Source organism: Mya arenaria, chromosome 3 (assembly GCF_026914265.1).
Source record: "Mya arenaria isolate MELC-2E11 chromosome 3, ASM2691426v1".
NCBI classification, from domain to species: Eukaryota; Metazoa; Mollusca; class Bivalvia; order Myida; family Myidae; genus Mya; species Mya arenaria.
In genome coordinates this window covers 25,908,742-25,930,249 of record NC_069124.1, presented here as the reverse complement: position 1 = coordinate 25,930,249, position 21,508 = coordinate 25,908,742, and the positions used below count along the sequence as shown (strand labels likewise).

At 33.6% G+C, this 21,508-nt stretch overlaps 1 protein-coding gene across 2 annotated transcripts; it reads left to right on the top strand.

Moving 5' to 3' along the window:
• Nucleotides 1–1,673: 1,673 nt before the first annotated feature.
• LOC128225820 (neuroendocrine convertase 2-like) lies at nt 1,674–20,916 on the top strand. Of its 2 annotated transcripts, none has more exons than XM_052935717.1 (13): nt 1,674–1,933; nt 2,187–2,282; nt 3,855–3,941; nt 6,463–6,612; nt 7,491–7,570; nt 8,299–8,396; nt 10,992–11,179; nt 12,061–12,252; nt 12,354–12,457; nt 13,511–13,617; nt 13,857–13,974; nt 14,164–14,486; nt 14,740–20,916. In XM_052935717.1, the coding sequence occupies exons 1-13, from the start codon at nt 1,751–1,753 to the stop codon at nt 15,039–15,041; spliced, it is 2,028 nt and encodes a 675-aa protein (XP_052791677.1). In that variant the 5' UTR covers nt 1,674–1,750; the 3' UTR covers nt 15,042–20,916. The 2 variants fall into 2 exon arrangements, with proteins under 2 accessions (XP_052791677.1, XP_052791676.1); XM_052935716.1 differs by having other exon boundaries at nt 3,837–3,941.
• Nucleotides 20,917–21,508: the final 592 nt, after the last annotated feature.

The following is a 21,508-nucleotide window of genomic DNA, read 5'->3' as shown; positions in this document are numbered from 1 at the left end:
TATAGCCCAATATCCGAACAATGAACGTATAAGTGAAATATATTCTAATTTGCTGCATGACAATCTTTAAAGTTTCTCTTTAAACATCCAAGAGTTGAGTTTGCTTTCTTGCAGATATTGGTTATACGTGTTTCTCAAGATAAGTCCGTATATACACTGTTAGTCCTACAATTGTTTTCTTAAATTAACGAGGCAAAGATATGTTATGAAATCTCGTGAAATAATCTGGACTTGTTTTGGAAATAGCTGGAGACTGTATATATTATACATATATTAGTTTTAACCTAGGATCTAATGCAGAAAAGCAACAAATGCATTATTGTTCTTCCATTTTAGTTCCCCAAAATAGTTGTCGAGAACACGGATACAGTTAGGGCATTTTATAGGCTCAGCCGATTCCCTTGGGTAATGGGTGCCATTGACTGCACGTTGTTGGTTATCCTCTCAACCCAGTCAAACATTGAGGCGTCATATGTCTACAGAGAGTTGCATCATACATTGAATAGTCAATCAGTGGTGGACACTTGGTTGAGGTATGAATAAAAACATTGTAATGGCTTTCTTTGTTAATATTGATCAAAACGAACTTTCAAATATAGCTAATGCTTTCAGCTAGTAACAGTGTGTGCAAAAAGGGTGCAGTTATTTCTATTTTGTCTGTGCATAAACAAAAGGGCATTTAATTGCTTGCAAATGTATACCCAGTCTAAGTCAACTGTATTATATACCTCGCAAACACACTCACTCCAGTGGTAGCATGCAACCTTAATTGAATATTACCTAGGACCAGCAGATGACCCTTTTCGTTTGTGAAGTCAGTGGGTCAATGTCACGGCCAAGAACTAATGAAAATTTGCCTGTACTAGTCGATCAAATGTCAAGCTCAATTTATATTAACTGTCCTCAAATTTCAGATGCAATCGCAGACCGGATGCTGCCTGATGTTTTCATGTCTAGCATTCCTATTGACATGTAACGTTATACACTGCACTATCGATCGAAACCTAAACACGGGAGTACACGTATTCCAAATCTGCAACGGTTTAAGTGAGGTTTTAGAATCTGAGCTGCAAGATGGCGGCAAAACGGTGAAAAATAGAATGTTTGGAACCTGTTTTCGCCTGTTTAGTATTATAAAGTATATTTTTTTCAAAACATAAAATCGCGCGTTCGGCTCTACAGTCTCCATGCTTCTCTCGACTTCTTATTTCAAGCGATTAAGTTACGGAATAAAACAGTTATTGAAGGAAAACCGTCGACCAGTTTGATGTTTACAAATATTGGAAGCGAGATTATGATACTTAAGAGATCAGTATACAGCTCAAGATACATACTTTTTTGGAATGTTTTCTCCTTCAACGTATACAAATGTGGTATTTTAATTTCCTAACGCCTTCTTTGCTGTACAATAGTTTTCATGGTCAAATTGCTTTTGTTTAACCACCTAAATGTGTGCTGATAACAGTTAAACCACGTTTGGGCATCTGAGCTGAATACTTGACAAGCATCTATAAATAATGGATAATTAAGCGATAAATTAATTGTGTATCCCCCCTCCCCGTTTAGGTTTCAATCGATAGTGTATCTAGTAAATCGAAAGTACATTGCTGCGTTTTGAACCAGTTTTGATTTAAACCTTATCTCAAGCAATACAAATAAAGTGTGTGTGCTTTGTTAACAAATACAACGCAAAACGTTTCAATCGGTGTTTGACCTTGAGGAGCTATTGATAATATACTGCTCCACATTAATGTTAGTGATGAAACTGATATGGAAATATGATTATTTTGTTTTATCCATTCTTATTTGTAACTGTGTGAGGACAGTAGAAATCGATTCCCATGCTATACGCATCGTTGTGAAGTCAGAAGAAATACATTTAAATAGCATAAAGGAATCATTTGAAACATATAACTTTCGTTTTGATGGAAAGGTAACAACAGAACATCATTTATGTATTAAATACACTTCTATTATTAATTATACATGTGTGTTGTAGGTAACACTACAATAAATTGTCAAATGTTTTATGTAAATTGATAAGAGTACTATTAATGTAAATGTAACTCAGAACTTTAACTTTATTTAGAGCTGAAGTAAGGCATTATCTATACTCTTAGTAGTACTTAGTCGTTGACACTTACCAGTGAACTATAATGGTTTAGTTTGGGTGTTGTTTTTTTCAGATCAGTAACAACTTGGTCATATTTAAAACAAATAGTTTTGGTTCACATCGACTGAGTTCGTACGAATTAGAAATTCTTCAGCATTCGAACAGTCAAGTATGTATGCATGCCTTTTCATAATGTTATCTCTTATTTTTTTTAAAGTTACCCGATACTGTGCATTTATGTCTTCGTCATTTGCCTCATATGTTGTCACACGTAAAGAAAAATAACTGAAACTGAAAATTCCCACTGTCAGGATTAATGGAGTAGCGTCCCTTGTTTACCATACATTGACCAATGACGATATTGTGATATTTTAAAAAAAAATGCTAGATTTGTCTTGTTCCTTGTTCCTAAAAACAACATAATTTGATTGGTCAAAAGTGAATATTGGATAAATATTGACCAATCAATAAATAATAGCAAACGTTGACCAAACACACAAATGACCAACAGCCAATTGTATAAAACTGGATAAGTTATCCAAAGGTCATATTTTGGCTAGTATGCTCATAAAAGCAATTTCATTGGTCCGCAGTAATTAATAGAAAAAGATTGATCAATCAGTAAAACGTTTTGCCAAACCAAAGACTTAACCAGTTTAATACATGTGGTTGCAGTTGTTTACAATTGGCTACTGTGCTTGACGTAATTAATCATGGTGTAATCGCGTCTAAAGCATATGCAAAATTGTAATATTTGTATTTTTATTTTTTTTAATATTTAATACTCAATTGCGTCTGAAAATTAGAAATCCGTGTAACGATGTTATATACCGATCATACAACACTTTGAAACCATAGGTATCACACTATAGATATAGAAGTATATTCCATGGTAGAGAGGGTAAGACAGGTTCATCCCAACCCGAGCGTAGGGTGTTTTGCGGAAACGAAGTTTACCGAGTTTCCGTAAAACACCTTGCACGAGGGTTGAGATGGACCTATCTTACACGAGCGGCTATGGTACATGCTTTTTCTCCCACCGCAGTTAAACAAAATAAAGTATAAATGTATATTTTCGCTGAAACTCTTTGGTGCGTAGTGAAAATAATTTGCGTATAAATATATGTGTGATCATTCATGATTGTCATCAAGACAAGGTTTCCATGATGCTACAGACGACGGTAACCAACAAGGGTGGTAATTGTGTGATGACAATTTAAATTATTAAAAGGGAGTTCCATACGGGTACTTGTTTTATCTTTGCCCTTGGGCAAGATAAGGATTTCCAGCATAGCCAAATTTTTTATCTACTTATCTGAGTTGGGAGAATTGGATCTCTCGGTATCCCAGGGTCTGTTCTGCTCTGTCATCCATATGACCACGGCGAGAATGCGTATTAACGATTGTTTAATCATTTTTAATCATCGCATAGTCATTACCTGCCACCATTAAAGCCACCATAATGTTATGTCACTAAATCATGATCAATCTTTAAATAATTCAATAAAAAGAGAAGTGCGATTCATATAACCTTTACTCATAGCATAGCCAAAATTAAAAACACAAATAGTTTTCGTGGTTTTGATACCGAAACATTTTCATTTCTCGTTATTTTACGCCGTTTGAATCAATGAACATACGAAAACAAGACATAGTTCCGATCTTTCATGAGTTTGCATTATTCCACTGGTCCGAAAAAAGTTAGTCATTATATTACATTTAGATACAAAAACTATCCCAGAGCTACAGTCTTTATTCCGACATCGAAAGAGAAGAGGAAACGACAGAAAGCAATTCTGAGAATGACGACCTTGAAATCGATGATGATGTAAGTACTCGGTGTAGATATGTCTACAACTATATGTATACAACTTTGATAAGTATAGATTCTGAGTATACTATGATTGCTTAATACTTATTAAATATTAGAAACATGTTTGTGTCTAATTTCGAGCAAATGACGCTGACGTCATCTTAGGCCAGAGTTTTTTTTATCTTTAGATTTACGGGAGATTTTTCAAAAAGTTGGGTAAGGAGGAGGAAATAAAAATAAAAATAAAATGCATAAAATGTCCCAAAGGAGAAATAAATAAAAATAAAACGGATTTTTCTCCGATTTTTTTGATTTTTTAAATCTTCTTATATCATGAAGACAAAACACACCTTACTTGTGTCAGCTATTTCATAGGCTGAAAAAATGGTGATAGATCACCATAAAGTTTCAAAAGCATAATTAAAAGATCCTTTTAATGACTGAAAATATTGACCTCAACACTGTGAGTTCAAGGGCTCATTGAAATTAATTGTATATATTTGTTCGAATGCATCTATGCATATGAGGTGCATATATTATCAACCCATGGATTTTATGAAACATGTCAGTGTAATAAAGAAGTTTAAATGGCCAATTCTAACCTTTTGCCCACAATATAAGCATATCCTTTCCATTGTGAAGTAACCAAACATTGAACACAGTTTCAGACACGGTATAATAAGGAGGTCAAATGTGTTTTTCTGTCTTTAACGAAATAGCACCGTGACAATTTACCGTGATGTGGTTTTTATATAGAAAATATAACCAAAAAAAGTAGAAGCCCTGATGGAAATTCCTCTTCACTTCAAAGTTTGACAGGGCTTACGGATACACAGACAGTCAAAATCTACATTTATGTACTTCACCAAAGAAAATTCGGGAGCATTAAGATAAATTTTACAAGTGTTATATGTTTCAAAAAACCAGGTCTAAGAACTGATTTTAGAATCAGTCCTGAAAAATATCCTTCTAATTCCAGCTATGATCGTAAGTTATACAGTGAGACAGTTTTTAACACTGTATACTGCCACCTCTGTAAATAATATACTAGAGTATGTACGTAACAAGGCAATTGAAAAAGTGAATAAAGGGTTTATATTTCGTGGGATCTTGAATTCGTGGATCACCCAACCCACGAAAACCACGAACATTAATGCCCCACGAACATTAATGATTTCACAGTATGCCCGTTGGCAATAAGCAACAGATAAGTTTGACTTCTTGCACTGACTGCCAGATATCTTATGTTCAGATTTTTTTCTGTTTTATCGGAAACACACACTATGGTATTATTACATCATTTTCAGTATTCTATAACGATTTAAATTCTAAATCATTATTAAACTAATTAACAACTACGAATATCACGATACCTTGTGTTTTTCTCTTCAAATATGTGATCGTGAAGCAGTGTGTTCAATGCTCCCCAGAGTCAAATTCAGACAAAAATATCCATTTTGACTATGATGAACACGATATCATTTTGCAGTTTGTGTTTGTCAGAAGCTATACATTTTTGCGCTGTAATCCAATTCATCCTTGTTAATATACGACGTGCGCCAACGACTTTTAATAGACAATACAACCCACGAATTTCTGTCTCCTTATTTGGACCGGAAGTTTCGCAATCATTCCACGAAACGCGAACAACATACTGAATCTACAAAAAAATCACAATAAACACGCTCTGAGTTCACCACGGTTTTATTTAAATAATGAAACATAAACATCGGAACGTTTTTGTAGTAAAACATTTCTATATAGCTGCAGAAATTGTGAGAAATAAGGGGTATGACAAAAAGTACTTTCACTTTTGACAGGACGTTGTTATGGTAACGGGTACCTGTTCTGTTTCCCCGCGTATTTCCGACTGGTTTACGTGGTTTGTGCAGTAAAAAGACCGATAATGAATGACAATTAGTACACCAGTTGGTTCTGAGATATGGGTTATAGAACACTAATTTTATTTATTTTTTAACCTTGGAGCAACGTTCGTCGGAAAAAATAAAAATAAAACTACGAAAATTAATTTTATTTTTATTTGGGTTTTGCAATATTTAGGTACGGCGCTCCCGTAAATCTAAAGATATAAAAACTCTGGCCTTAGGTACTTGTTGCGAAATGTGAATACGTTCAGTTTGTTTACAATTTTAAAATTATTAATTGAATAAATGAAACCAAAGCCAATGCAAGAACATGTTTATGAAACACATCCCCAAATTCAGCATTTCCGTAATCGTTTTAGTCTGCAGGCAGATATGATTATGCTTAATGAATATGGTCTAAAATACAGTACATGATTACTTAAGTTGAAAAAAAAACAGTATAAAGCAATTTAAACGAATTATTTTGTTAAATTGATATGGATATCATATACAAATAAACGCTTGATTTTAATTATTTTAAAACTTTCTCACGATACTTCTGTAATACATCACTCAACAGAAACCATGATTGAGTCTTCGTTAATTGTTTGTTTTATTAATATTTCCTATATATAAGTTTCATTTTGTAATATCTTTTTACGATACTTCAGGGTTTTGCAAATGTTTGTGCACCGTTTTTCGACACCGCTCTGGGAATTGACAAGGCATGGGCTAAGCATGGCGTCAGTGGAAGAGGAGTAGTGGTAGGGATTACAGACGTCGGTCTTAATTCAGAGGAAATGGATATAACGAATATTGTAGTGAGTTTCGTTTTTGTTTAGATTATTACGATACGGTCGTGTATTTATCTAAATTTTAAACAAGCGTTACATATTTACAATATAAATAGGCGTAGGGTAAGTATATAAGTATCACCAGCATTACTTTACTTATGTGAAAAACTACAGAAACAAGCTCAGTAAACAAAAGTTTAAACATAAACCCCGCTTAATGGCACAGGGTAAACATTTACTGAGTGTGCGTGGGGGGGGGGGGGGGGGGGAGTTAAACCAGTTTACGGGCACAAACCTCACTCTTATCCCAACAATCCTGAATAAAGAATTATAGCAGAATTATTTTTAGGTTTTTATAAAGTTCGACGATAAGGGAGCTCATCTATGACACATACTTCCAGGGGATGTCATGATCACATGATTAACGAACATATTCTAAACGTATTTTTGTATTTGATGTGATCAAAGATATTTTAAATCGGCCGGATCACCAAAAGTCAAATCTCGTCATTGTTCCGTTGTATTTTGGATCCTGATGTTTTTCTTTGATGTAGAATCGTTAACTATTTAAAGCGTTGCTGTATCAAATTTAGCTCTACCACCTAAGTATTGTCAGGTAATAATATTAAAATGGATATACGATGACTTAAGTGAAACTTTCCTCCATGGTACGAGTTAAGTAGAATTCTTGTTTTACTATTAACAATGTTTCTTCAAACGTTGTAATTTAACAGAATTGTTACGGACACTTATTAATTTAAATATTTTTTTATTACTGACAAAGCCACGGGTTTGATATCTTTAGTAAGTGTTATATATTGAAATACATTGTACGTTAGTCTAATTTCATTTTTTTTTATAATGGCTGATATGTTGTTGCTTTTTATTTTGAAAATCTTTTTCAGAATAAAGAGCTGTCTTGTGACTTTTTGACCGGTGTTCCTGGAGACTTTTCATCGATAAATGCATATCTTGGCAGAAAAAGGTAACACAGGATTATTTTGTTGTTAATCATATTTTAAATAATACAATGAAAACTTCAAGGAAGGCACATACGTCAAAACATGAAATTTAAACCATATTTAGAGGCACATGGAGGCACAGGGTAAGGCCCGACTCTGAACGAAATATACAAACACACTAATAGACCACACGTCAAAATTACTTTATCAATTTTACCTGAACTAGTTTTCACGTGACGTCAGGTCACAATGACATATAAAGTTAAATGAAAGCATGGTGGAAGACAACAAAGTCCAGGAGACACAGACAAACAAACAGGATACAATACAACATCTGCATCATTTGTTTATCAACTTAAGTGTGGGGTTTCAAGTTTGAACTGACCAATGAAACAAGATAGATTATGGTAGATTATATCTGCAATTAAATGTCCAATAGGTGAAAATAATGTCCAGCATAGTCATTTCCTCTTTAAAGAGATATACTTAAATATTTTCAAAATTGCATAGACTCTTGTACTACGTTAGTTTGAAAAGTACGCATTTCCAAAATTTTAATGTACTCTCACCTGGTTAGGTTTGTACACACACATAACTAATAAAATGGCAAGTACAGCGACAGGCCCAGAAGCCAAACGAAAGCACAAGATAAAGGCATTACAGACACAAGACCAGAGGTACACAAGGGGAAAACAACTCAGATATAACTTATACACATACTTTTTTGTTATTGAATGTTGATGTATTAAAGCCAAGCCGCTGCTTCTGTCGGCCTTATCGTTGGAAAAAAAGCTGGTGATGCATGCATTAAGTGTGGACAAGGTGTGGCCTACGGAGCGAAAGTGGCAGGTTCGTTGATGATCTATGCTCATTTTAAACATTGATGTGAACTTCAGACCTAAAGGGTAACTCAAATCAGTAACAAAAAATATAGAAACGTCAAAACAATTTTATATGCATAAAAACCAGTATCAGTAGAAGTATGCTATATACCGGTCGTAGGACAAGTGATCCATTTTGAACCTTCTAGAATTGATCACTGCGAAAAAGTAAATTCACAAATGTATCAACTGTCCTGTGACCTGCATGAATTGACTTGCTACTATGCCATGTGATACATAGTAACTTTACTACTGTTGCGCTTACACACTAGTATACTCAACATGGATCAACTCCCCTGTTACCGGTATATTGCATACTACTTTTAAGTGCATTATCGTACCGTAACCTTTAACCTAACCGGTCATTAAGAATCTATGACCTCTGATCATCCAAGATTAATTAATTCGTTGAAAGTTGTTAATACATTTCTTGTTCTTATTGAAGAAATTTATACGATAAAAATCCCGATGTATGACACTTAACAAAACATAATTAGTTTAAAAAAAATATGAATACATGCCACAGTATTGCTTTAGATATTTTATATCTGGATATACGGATTCTGGTGAATCAAACATGCTCCTTAATATGTTACTAGAGCAAATAATTTATCATGATAAAATTTATATGAATGCAAAGAATTTGAAGCAATCAAAATATTAACACTGAATTAATAAAGTGAACAAGATTGCAAGAAATAATGAATAAATTATTACTAGAAGACATCTTACATATACCTCAAGCGGTGACATAATACCTGTTACAGAAATGGTTTCTGTTCACCAGAAAGTAAAAATATTTGACGATAACGGTTTGGACAAAAATCAAACGACATAATTTATAACTCTATTCAGGGCTGGCATACAAATCATTGTGTTTGTTATTTTTAACATTCATCTAACAACACACTTACTGACGTATTTTTTAGATACGACGTTGTGCTATCAGACTATGTTAAAACGATTAAAAGGTTAGTTAATCTTATTTACAAAGGAAAAAAAAACAGATAATGATTTTACAAATTAATATTGACATGCATTATAATATAATAAAAAAATATTAGGGACCCAAGGATCCATTCTCCGGGGTAATGTAAAGCAGTTCAAGCAAAGACAACAGGAGTACAAGCAAAGCCAACGGAGGATAAACTAATGAAATGATAAAACAAAACATTGCACAAACCTACTAGACCAAACTATCAGAAAGAAAAAATCAACTTCTTTCTGGTTCCCTTGTTAAATTCGGCTATTCAGATGGCTGTACTTTTTGAGTACCACTTAGGGATTGAATTAAATAATGTCCATATGGTATTGTCTTTATCCCACTATCCAAAATAAATCTCTAATTGTTAAAACAAGACAAACAAGTCTTTGTTATAGAGCATCTTTTTACATTGTGTTTGCTTAAGCTAATGGTTTGCATATTATGTTTCTCTGTTAATGTTTGGAGAGTGTTGCATTGTGATTTTCAAATGTTATAAATAGTTTTCAACTCCTTTACATATGTTGATACATTTGTCATTTAATGTAAAGGAATACTTTTTACTATGTAATCCAACAATTCAGTAATAGGAGAACCAACTGCGTCATCTTTCATTTTTCCAATAACTTGGGACTATCTTTGGGGTAATCACTGTTATCAAAAAGACGTTTATCGGCATGTAAATCCGCATGTGCATCTTTTGTTGTTGTCAGTTTCTGTAAAAAGTAGGCTTACATTCGCTTTTACCATTACGTAAATTGAATTGTACTGGAAATCATACATTTACCCAACTCGAGAAAAATCATTCCATATAGCAAAGACGTTTAAGAAGTAACTGTTATGTACTGTCCTGACAACTTGGCAGTGGCCAAATTGATAAGTGACCGGGGAGGTTAAAGGTTAAAGTACGATAAAATGCGTGAAAGTAGTCATTCGGAACTCCTCGGACATTTTTATCGAAAACAACCTCGGATGTTTATGGACGGTTAATATACAAAGAAATCTGTATGTTTCAGTCCGCTGCAAGTAGATCGCGTAGTAATTTATTTTAGCAGTTTAACTTAATGAGTTTACTCTTGGGAATCTTAATTGTGTTTGCAATAATACACTTCATTGGTAATCAATTTAACCTTAGATCAATAAATACAAGCTAAAACACAACATTTAATTAATGATATAATTCAAAAATTAACGTACTACTTCTACTGATGTACCGGCATACATCCCAGGTTGTTTTCGATAAAATTGGCCGAGGAGCTCTGAATGGAAAGTAGTATGCAATATATCGGTAACAGGGGAGTTGATCCATGTTGAGTATACTAGTGTATAAGCGCAACATTAGTAAAGTTACAAATGAATAGAATGCCATAGTAGCAAGTCAATTATGAAGGTCGCAGGATAGTTGATACATTTGTGAATTTACTACATTTCGCGGTGCTCAATTCCAATAGGTTCAAAATGGATCAACTGTCCTGTGACCGGTATGTTGCATATCTTTACAAGTATTCCTTTCTATTTGTCCCGTAAGAAGTTACAATGAATATAATGTATATACCGTTTGATATTCAAATTACCTTGCAGATTTACAGTTCGCAAAAAGCAAAGGAAACCAAAGGATGTTTCCATATATAGATTCCGCAATTTACGCACGTGCTCTTTCACACCGACGGGATGCTATTCATATTCTTTCCAACCGATGGGTGCTGAGAGAGCCGTTTAAAAAGTCTGACTTTTATGAAGATGACGTTTTAACGGAAGGCCTGCGACAAGTAATCCAATTGCTACTTCATTTCAATTAATTTTCCTTGTAACATCATTAATATCAAATTGCAGTATTTTACACATCGAGGATAACACCCCATTAAAGGAACTAATGCCCGAAGAACCTAGATAACACCAATTTAGTGCAATTTAACCCATCTCTGAGGCAGTTGATAATCAAGGGAAAATGGTATTCTTTGCTTAAATAGCTCGATGAATATCACAATACTTTCAATTCAAACACTTGCATAATTTATTAGTTTATTTTATTTAATGTCCTATAAATAAACAGTTCCTGGTTGGTTCAGAGCATGATAGGCCATGCCAAATAGATATCGTGTTTGATGAGTTAAGTTTTTTCCCTACACTAAAGTTACACCAAATTCGTACCCGTTTTATTAGAAAACTCCAGGAAGTAGGTAGGACAAATCTAGTGACGTCATCTCTGACTTATTTGGAAAACGACGTCATCAAAGGAACCTATTATTGACTCGCGTGTTTTGCCTTGACGTAATTATAGCTTAGGTTTTGTTCTTGAGTGTTCATCATGAATTTCGATATATTGTTGTATTATAAAATTAAATTCATTGACTTGGAAGACAAGAACATTAGCTTGTATTCACTAGTCTGTAATTATTTATTTACACATGTATGCAGGTGGAAGAGTCCATCAGGGTAACTTCTTCTCAACATGAGCAAATCACTGGGTCCTATTTAACCGTGATGTTTAAAACGATTGTGAAAATTAAAGAAGTTCACAATTGTTTAAAACTAACATAAACAACACATCGTCTGGGCAGAAAAATCTTAAATTTCTTTGAACCGGTTATACAATGGTACTGGATAGTGGTGTATATATCTCTTACCGCTTTATGGTCCTCTTGCTCAGGGTAGGCATGGTCTTGGGTCTGTGTACGTTTTTCCTGCTGGACAGCCTGGATCAGGTTTGGCTAATCACATCGGTAGCATCACCGTCACGTGTTTGGGTGTCAATGGAACTGTTGCTGATGTTAGCTCGGTCAATGCAGCTACCCTTGTGTCTGTCTTTTGTAATGGACGAAGAAAAACAGATACTAGAATGGTATATTCTATTATTCCCCTCCCCGTTAATGTATTAATGATTTTTTCAGATATGATTGATTTATGACCTATGCTAATTTCGTTAAAATCATGTTTCTGCAGGTGACCTCTGGCTATAAAAACAGAAAGTGTGAAACAACACACGACGGTGAATTGATCAGCACCGCCATTGTTTCCGGAATGATTGCACTCCTATTAGAGTCCACGTAAAACAATTTATGTTGTACAGTAACATAAAGTACAGTGTGTTCTTTAAAACACTGTATACCTTTTTTAAAGATATAAAATGCATGTAACATTTAAGTAACAATACGGTATACTTGCCTTCTAATAGTTTCGAAAGCCCATTTCTTATCGATATTCGCCTACCAGAAAAAGGGGCAGACACCAGATAGTCCAACAATCGGCAAATACATTATTTCAACAAAACAAGCCTAGAATTGTCAATTAGAGCTAATAGGAGGCCGATAATCATTTTACATGATAATAATAATAAACGCAACAATCATGTTGCTGTCTCATCTGTGTTCCCCGTTAAAAATAGAGCGCAATGGTTCCCCAGTTTCAGTCATATCTGTTTATGAGTACAGCTAAGTAAACAAACGATATTTTTAAACTTACTGGGATTTACGTGGTAGACAACCCCAGTCAACTTCGATTTGGGAAATTGCGCAATTCAAAAGATGCATGTGTCTTAAGCGATGTGATACACCAGTAAGTACGATTCAATGCGTTGTACATAACGATGTCAAGATCTTTACCATTTTCTTTTTTTCTTACAACTGTATTATCTGGTGTCTAGTGTAGCATCTTTAAAAGAATAGCTCAATTCCGTCTATTCGTCAATTAATCCATATTTACCGTCCTGAATATTCAAATAAAATGCAATATACATGTATCTGACAGCCACAAGTAACAGTGGTTAAACCAAAAGTGATTTTAAAGGTCGCCGAGTTTTTCAATGGTGTATAAATATGCCGTATATTCCGGGTAGCTATTCACCCTAGTTGCTCTGACACATATACGTACGTGTAAACAAAAATTACACAGTTATAAATGCAGATCACACCGGCAACTGGTAGCGGTATACAGATTAAATGAGGAGAGGAATTCGTTTTTATGAACATTGGCATACCGCGGGCGGGTATATTGTGCAACATTGTCGAACCTTAAGTGTAGCCAATGAATACATGTGTGTCCATCTTATATGTATATTGCACCTTGTTAAGAATGTGCAGTACGGATTATTACTCTTTTAGGCCCCATTTGACTGTTCGAGACATAAAACATATTTTGATACGGTCCTGTAGCCATCTTGGGCTAGAGTCAACATCTGAATTTCAACGAAACGGTGCTGGGAAACATTGTATGTTTATCGTTGAGTCATTTATAATATTTATCGTTTAATTCATTGATAATGCATAGAAATGGCACAAAATACGTAGGTGAAAAATATTTAATATTTTAAATAACATAGTTTGACATTTGTGATTTAACGTAAACAATAAGTTATATTTATTTACAAAAGAAAACTTTCACACGTACATTGTTGGTTGTGTGTAAATGCATAAACATGTTTTAATAAACAATGCTCAATATACTTAGACCACCCCAAATTGGGATTTGGCTATCCAGACATTTCGGCAATGATTGACCTTGGTATGGAGTGGCAACAGTTGCGACCTTTATGTACAAGAACAGTCGACATCTCAACGAATTCACGGTACGTACGTCGTTCAACCCTATTCAGTAAGATGTTTGTAACATTTCCGAGAACGTTTTTATGTAGTATTCATTTTCGTACATGAGAGCAAATGGTTGAAAATTGTCATAATCTACATATAAATGTAAAACTTTACGAGGTCATCGTGGCTTTGTGTAACCCAATAACTGTGTGACATTTACTTTGCAGTCCAATCAAGTCAACGGATATGTACGTTCGCGAATCGTATAATAACGTTAGTTGCGACACGAACACGCCATGTATAGACGAGATGGAAGAAGTTATAATTGAAGTGGACTTTGTGTATTCAAAACAACATGGCATGAGGCTTTGGGTTGTGTCGCCAACTGGGACTGTATCGACCTTAGCCGAGCCCGATCGCAATCAGAAATTGGGACGGGAAGGGATTATAAATACAAGGTTTCGGTCGAACAACTTTTGGGGAGAAAAAAGTCAAGGTCTCTGGCGTGTATATCTTGGATGTGACTTGTCGAATATTACCCCTTTTTTGTGTAAGTACCCATTTTTTTCCTTGATACAACTTCTACATTTAGCCTATAATGATTTGCCTTCTATTAGAATGGTTTAATTCTCATCCCATTATTAACATAGGGTAACTAAAATTGTTGTTCACACAGTAAACATAGTAAGTTATACTAAAGTCTAAATTGCAAGTTAAACTTTAGTTAAAGTATTTAAGTTTTTGCATGCGATTGAACACTAAATCATTTTTAAGGATCCTGTTAATCCCTAACTTACTTTCAGATTATAGCTGTCATATTGCCAAGACGCGTTTGACGATATATGGAACTGTGAATACAGAATATGCTGGTCAATATTCCCTGATAAATGCACATGTTACATCTAGCATGGGGAACAATGATTCATCCAACCAAGTATTTTTTCATGTAACAGTAAAAAAAGGCACTGTGAGTTCTGATTTGAGGTATTATACAGGATTTGGGGTTATCTTGGGAGTAGTTATTGTCATTGCTTTATGTTTGTTTTTCTTTAGTTTGAAAACAGGTAGTTGTCCTCACCCGTCGCATGCTGACACCTGGGTCTAATCGGCGTCAAACTCACCTATGAAACTGAATGACTTTAGTAAGGGTTGACATATCTTGACCAAACTTGGTCTATAGAAAGAGTTTATGGATACCTTTCATGGGATTGTGTTTGGGGTCCCTAGGGTCAAGGTCAAGGTCACAGTTATTAAAAATAGAAAAACGGTTGAAACCGAATAACTTTATTTAAGGTTGACATATCTTAACTAAACTTGGTCTATAGGAAGAGTTTATGGAGACCTTTCATGGGATTGCGTTTGGGATCCCTAGGGTCAAGGTCAAGGTCACTGTTACTAGAAATAGAAAAATGGTTGAACCTTAATAACTTTAGTCAGGATCCACATATATTGACCAAACTTGGTATAAAAGAATAGTTTATGGATACCTTTCATATGAACTTAAACCAAAGATTTATGTCAAGTATTTGATGCTTTTGTAGCACCTGTTCTTAGTTATGCTTCGGAAATATAGGGTTATATCATGTCTAAAGAAATTAAAAGAACTCATTTAAAATTTTGTAAACGTCTGTTAAATGTTAGAAAAAAATACATGTACAGCAATTGTTTATGGTGAGCTTGCCATATCCTCTTTATATACATAGATTTGTTAGAATTATCCAGTATAAGCTTAAGGTTAAAATATATGATAATGTCATACTACGGACTGTATATAGGTATGCACTATCAGAATGTGTAATAGGTAATAGGTAAGAATAACTGGGTATCAAATATTAAAAGCGTTTAAAAAAGTATGGCTTTGGATATGTATTTGATAACGCCAGTGTACCACATGGAAAGTACTTTTTGTGTGAGTTAAAAACTAGAATAAATTATTGTTTTAGGCAATAGTGGTATCGATCCCGTGATAGTCCAGTATTTTTTTTGTATAAAGCAATTAAAAACGCTTTTGGTTTTGAGCATTATTTAGACATATTACCTAAAAGCGTACGCCTTTTCTTTTGTAGATTTAGACGTTTTGTTCACCCTTTAAGAATCCAAACGGGTAGATCTAACCGTAATCGTATTCAACGTGATGACATATATTGTTTATGTTGTAATAGAAAACATATGAAAGACGAATTCCACTTTTAGCTCGACTATTCGAAGAAAAATGAGGCTTTACTACTCGTCCCGGCGTCGGAGACCGGTTAAAGTTTTAAGGCATTTTCACTTATAACTTCAATACCTTTCATTTAATTCACTTAATACTTCACAGAGTTGTTCAGGGCCATAACACAATGAGGTTAGATAACTTCATATTATCAGGTTAAAGTTTTAGAGCAAGTTGGGAGTTTTCCTAATAACTTCTATACCCTTCATTCAATTGACTTAATACATCACACTGTTATCGACGACATCTTACAATTATGTTACATTACACCATTTCATCCTAAATACAGATTGTGGCCCCTGATTGACTTAGGGACTTAAGTTAAAATTTTAAGCTCATTGTGTCAAGTTAAAGTTTAAGGGCAAGTCGGTATTTTCACTCATTACTTTTATACCCTTCATTCATTTGACTTAATACTTCACACATTTGATTACTGCTATCACACAATTAGGTTACATAACTCCATATTAACCCTCAATACATATTTTAGCCCTCCATTGACTTTTTTTATTTATGTTTTTTTGCTTTTGACGGGCACATTTTTTTTATATTTTAACCAAAGTGAAACCAGGTTATAAGAATGGCTTATGCCGTTGTATGGGCGGAACGGCATAAGGGGGCGTTGGTATTATATATCTATACATTTTAATCACCACTGTTTGGGGTTCAAGCACAGATTTTTTTTTTAAATCTTGACAGCCGACTTGGTACAAATGCACAGTCATGCATAAGTTGTCATGTTAATTACAAAAACGTGTGTGCTTTGGGACGTTAAGCTGTCACATTTGCCTCGTATTCTTAGTATTTAAGTTGGAACATTTCTTTGTGTAAGAGAATCCAGGTTGAGTCCGGAAGTTGTGATGGACTCACATGTCTGTTAGGTTATGGCAGAGACATAGAGAATATTATATTTTATCTAAAAATTTGTTATTATGTTAAAAATGAACATTTTGATAAAGAAAAAACATTTGAACAATTGTTGGTTTGATGAGTTAGAGTTCTGCTGGTTAGACACTTAAGAGTTCTATAAAGTTCTGGAGAGTTACATGGCATTACGTCACACGAGTGTTTTTTGTTTGTTTGTTTGTTTCAAATGTTATTGCAAGGCTTGGGAATATTATATATACTAAGCATATCTAATTAAAAGGGAAATTCATCCAGATACATCGTCGCGTACATTACTAATTGTTTTTATTTCTTCAACAATAAGTTAAAATTATTGTAGTTGATGGCGTATCCTTGCACCATTTCGATTTGTTTCTCCAACATACCTTGCCAACGAGTCATTTTAATATTAACCATCTTTAATGCTTCGATTAATTAATTGATTGATTGCCTGTTTTCGGATATATGAGACTGGGATACGTTTAAAATATATATTAATTGATATTAGAAAAGAAATAATCTGGGGCAATAAATTTATAAAACATAATAATAAAAGCATACTGTTTAAGAATTGGATTGAATCGGATATAATATTCGTAAACGACATTCTTTCAAATACTGGCACTATAGACACCAATCTGATTCTAAATAAACTTAAAAACAAAACTAATTGGATAGCGGAAATTAATATAGTTAAAAAGCCATTCCGATCCAATGGAAAATAATAATAATGTCAATTCAAAACTTTTAATAAGGTTTCGGAACAAACTAATCAACGAAATGACAAATAAGGAAATATATCAGCTCTTTGTCCGGCAAATTTTCGAAAAACCGTATATCCATAGTTACTGGAATAAACGTGTACAAGAAAGTATCTAGTGGAAATCATGGTATTATATAGTTCATGAATCTATCGTTGACAACAAAGTTAAACAATTCAAAATTAAATTATTAAATAGTTTAGTGGCGACTAACTTAAATTTATTTACATGGATTGTGAGACAGTCCCCTGTGTATGTGTTGTTCTGAAAGTTGAAGATTATCAGCATTTGATTGTTCTTCATTATCCAATTTTGGTCGACGATAAATGCCTTATTTAAAAAATGTGGTATAAAGAAAATGTTTAATGACATCAAATATATTGTATTGGGATATAAGATATACCAAAAAGAATACAACTGTGTTAATATTGTTTAAAGTCAAATATTTTACTGTATATTTAAAACATACTTCATATGCGACCGGAGAATGAAGCCCATAAATATATTTTCTTATTTATATTACGATCTGATTGCTTTAGAAACATACCTACGAATAAAAAATGTCAATTACCGATTCCTGAATGACTTTATAAAAAACCTTAAGTACATTCAATAGATACTTTGAGTATATATATATTTTTTAAATCTTTGTTTATGTAATACTTTATTACCTGTGACATTGTTGCTTTTATGATCTAATAAACGGACTGTTATACTTTAGCAGTTCCAAAAAGAAAAAGAAAAACGTTTAAAACGGTTAAACTACTTTCGAGAATATGTATCACCGTTTGTTGTGTATGCGCTATCTTAGCAACGTTATGTCTCAAGGCTTGAACGTCAGAATCGTCTGTTACCCCGAATAGAAATTTGAATATGCCTACCAAAGGCAATATAGACCGTTTAGATCGTTGGCCTAAAGTTCGTAGATCTTTATAGCTAAATAATATTTTTGCGTAAGTGTCCTGCACGTTTCCCAAATCTAACTAAATGTTTTCGATGGTTTCAATGAATGCGTCTTTATCAGTATACCTTTCATTCTTCTCAACATGCATTATAACTTGATTAGCCATTTCGGTACTATTTGTTAATCATTGATCAACTTGATCAAGAAAATTCGCAAACACATTAGTGTCGATAACCAGAGCTAATTGCCAGTATCACTAGGTGACAGAAATATCTTTTAGTTTTTGACATATTACATTATCGTATATTTCAAAAGCAACGATCATGCCAATTGCGTTTGGTTTTATTCATAAATTGTCACCAAAAACTAGACGAGCTGTATATGTATTTGTATTTCCTTTCTACATGTTTGTTTGTTTTGTTTCCTGTTGTTGTTTTATCACACCTGATGTATCTCCAATCTATTGGTATTAGGTTCCTCTATAAACGGCAATACTGCTTCTATTTTCATGTCTTATTCGATTTCTTTCCACAATTTTCAAGGTTTATGTGTTAAAGAATATATTTAACATTCTCACTTCCATATCAACCATCATGCACGCTGATTTGTGTGTAACTTGGTTGATGTTTTCCTTTTTTTCTTTTGTTCTATCCATTTTTGAGTATTTACTGGAAAATCTGTCAATGATGCAAAACTCATTTAAAATGTGTTATACATGAAACTTTATATATTTTGATTGTTTATATGTGTGTGTATTCTATATGTATGTTTATATTTTGTGTAATGTGACGATGAGCTGTATATGCTTAAGTCAAAAATAAATTTTCTGTTCTGTTCTGTTCTGCGTACAAGAGTACAAGGTAATCAAGATTATTCATCCTTGTTTTTTTTCTGAAAATAGATTATTAATATAATTGTTAACAATCAATCAGTAACAATCGATATAGAGATATTTACAGTATTTACAAACAATGCACTAATACCGTGCGAAGCCTCTATGTATGTGAACATGTATACATATGCGAAAGTCAAATAATATTCTTCTACTAACTTTGATAATTGCAATAGTACTTTTTCAGTTCATCCTTTATATGTCAATAATACTAGACGCTATCTGCATAGTTTAGTTGTAATGTTGATATATTTATATGAAAACATAACACAAAAAAACTGTAAAATTTACGTGTAATAAAATATGTTCTTTTCTGTTCTGTATACTATTATAGTTTGATAGATTTGTGATTTACAATTCCAGTTCATCCTTAAACGTATATAATACATATTATAATCAATTTAAGTGTAATTGTAATATATTTTTTTATTTAATATGTATATGAAACACAAAAACTGTATAGTATACGTGTAATAAATTCTGTTCTGTTCTGTTCTATGTCAACATTCTCATAGCAAATCGTAGACAGCTTTTACATAGCACAACTTTGTCATAAGACACAGCATAACGGACAAACATTTTAACATTGTTTTTGTCGCGTTCTTTTTATGACTCGAATCCTTCTTATGCTTTTTAGTAGTAGGTATTTTAGCTGAAACAGTCTCAATATTCATTTCTTCATAGTCGCTCGTGTAATCACTCACCTATGGTCTCGAATAATTTTAGTTAGGTTTGCCATATGGTGACCAAACTCGGTATGTAGGAAGAGCTTATGTAGGCATGCAATATTTGGTCAAGATCACTGTTACTTGCAAAAAAACCCCAGTTAAAACTGGATCTCACACCGAATGCTTGTCTTTCTTTTTTTATTGCTTTTGACAGGCATATATTACATCATTACTATATTCATTTCTAAGACAAGGCAGCATATAATCATTTGTGCTGTCTTACAATAGCTCTTGTATTTGAAATTGTCGATGCTTTGATCTTATTAGAAAGAAATACATCAAATAACACGTCATCATTATATTTGTCCATCTGTACTAAAATTTATTGAATTGTTAAATACAAAAAAAATAGACAAGAACTCATAAAACTATCTTTATTTGTCAAAGAAGCGTAATGTACAAAACGAACAATTTTAAATATTGAATTAAAATAAGGATTGGTTTTTGTTTGTTCTTTGTTTTTGGTACATCCTCAAATACTTTGAATATGTCTATAAATTTGTATTCTTATTGACTTATTATTGAATTACCCGTGTTTTCACCTGGTGTTAAATTATTATATTGAGACACTTTGTATAAGTCTTAATAAAGTATCTGTACATAATGTTGTTTGAAATTCTTGATCTTACACAATTATGTCAAACTCTCGTTGCTTGGTGGCAAGAGTGAGTGGATTCAGGAACGTGATGCAGTGAAAGAGTGGAGTGAGCAGGAGAGATTGAAAAGAGGGGAGACGGGTGAGGAGAAAGAGGAATAGAATATGGGGAGGTGAGATATAACATGAAGCGGAGAAAATAGAGGGACAAAATAAATAAGGTTGCGAGGAGTTACTTGGAGAGTGAGAGAGAGAGAGAGAGAGAGAGAGAGAGAGGGGAGGGGGGGCATTAAAGTTGTCATCGAGTCGGAATGATGGTTTAAGAAAAAGAAGATCCCTCATGCCATGCATCTTTATAAAACAGAATACATACTATAATAAAATTATGTAGTACAGTTTAACTGAATTTAAGTGGTATGGCACTGTTAGTTAAGTATAAATAACAACTTCCCCAATATAGAACAAGAGCGGTCACAGACAGCTATATCCCCCGCCTCATGTGGACATTTTTTGTAATGAAAGCCAATCAATGGTAAGGGTAGTTTCTCAGGAACATAAAAAATGCGTAAAATTAAGAAAGGGCAATAACTCTTTC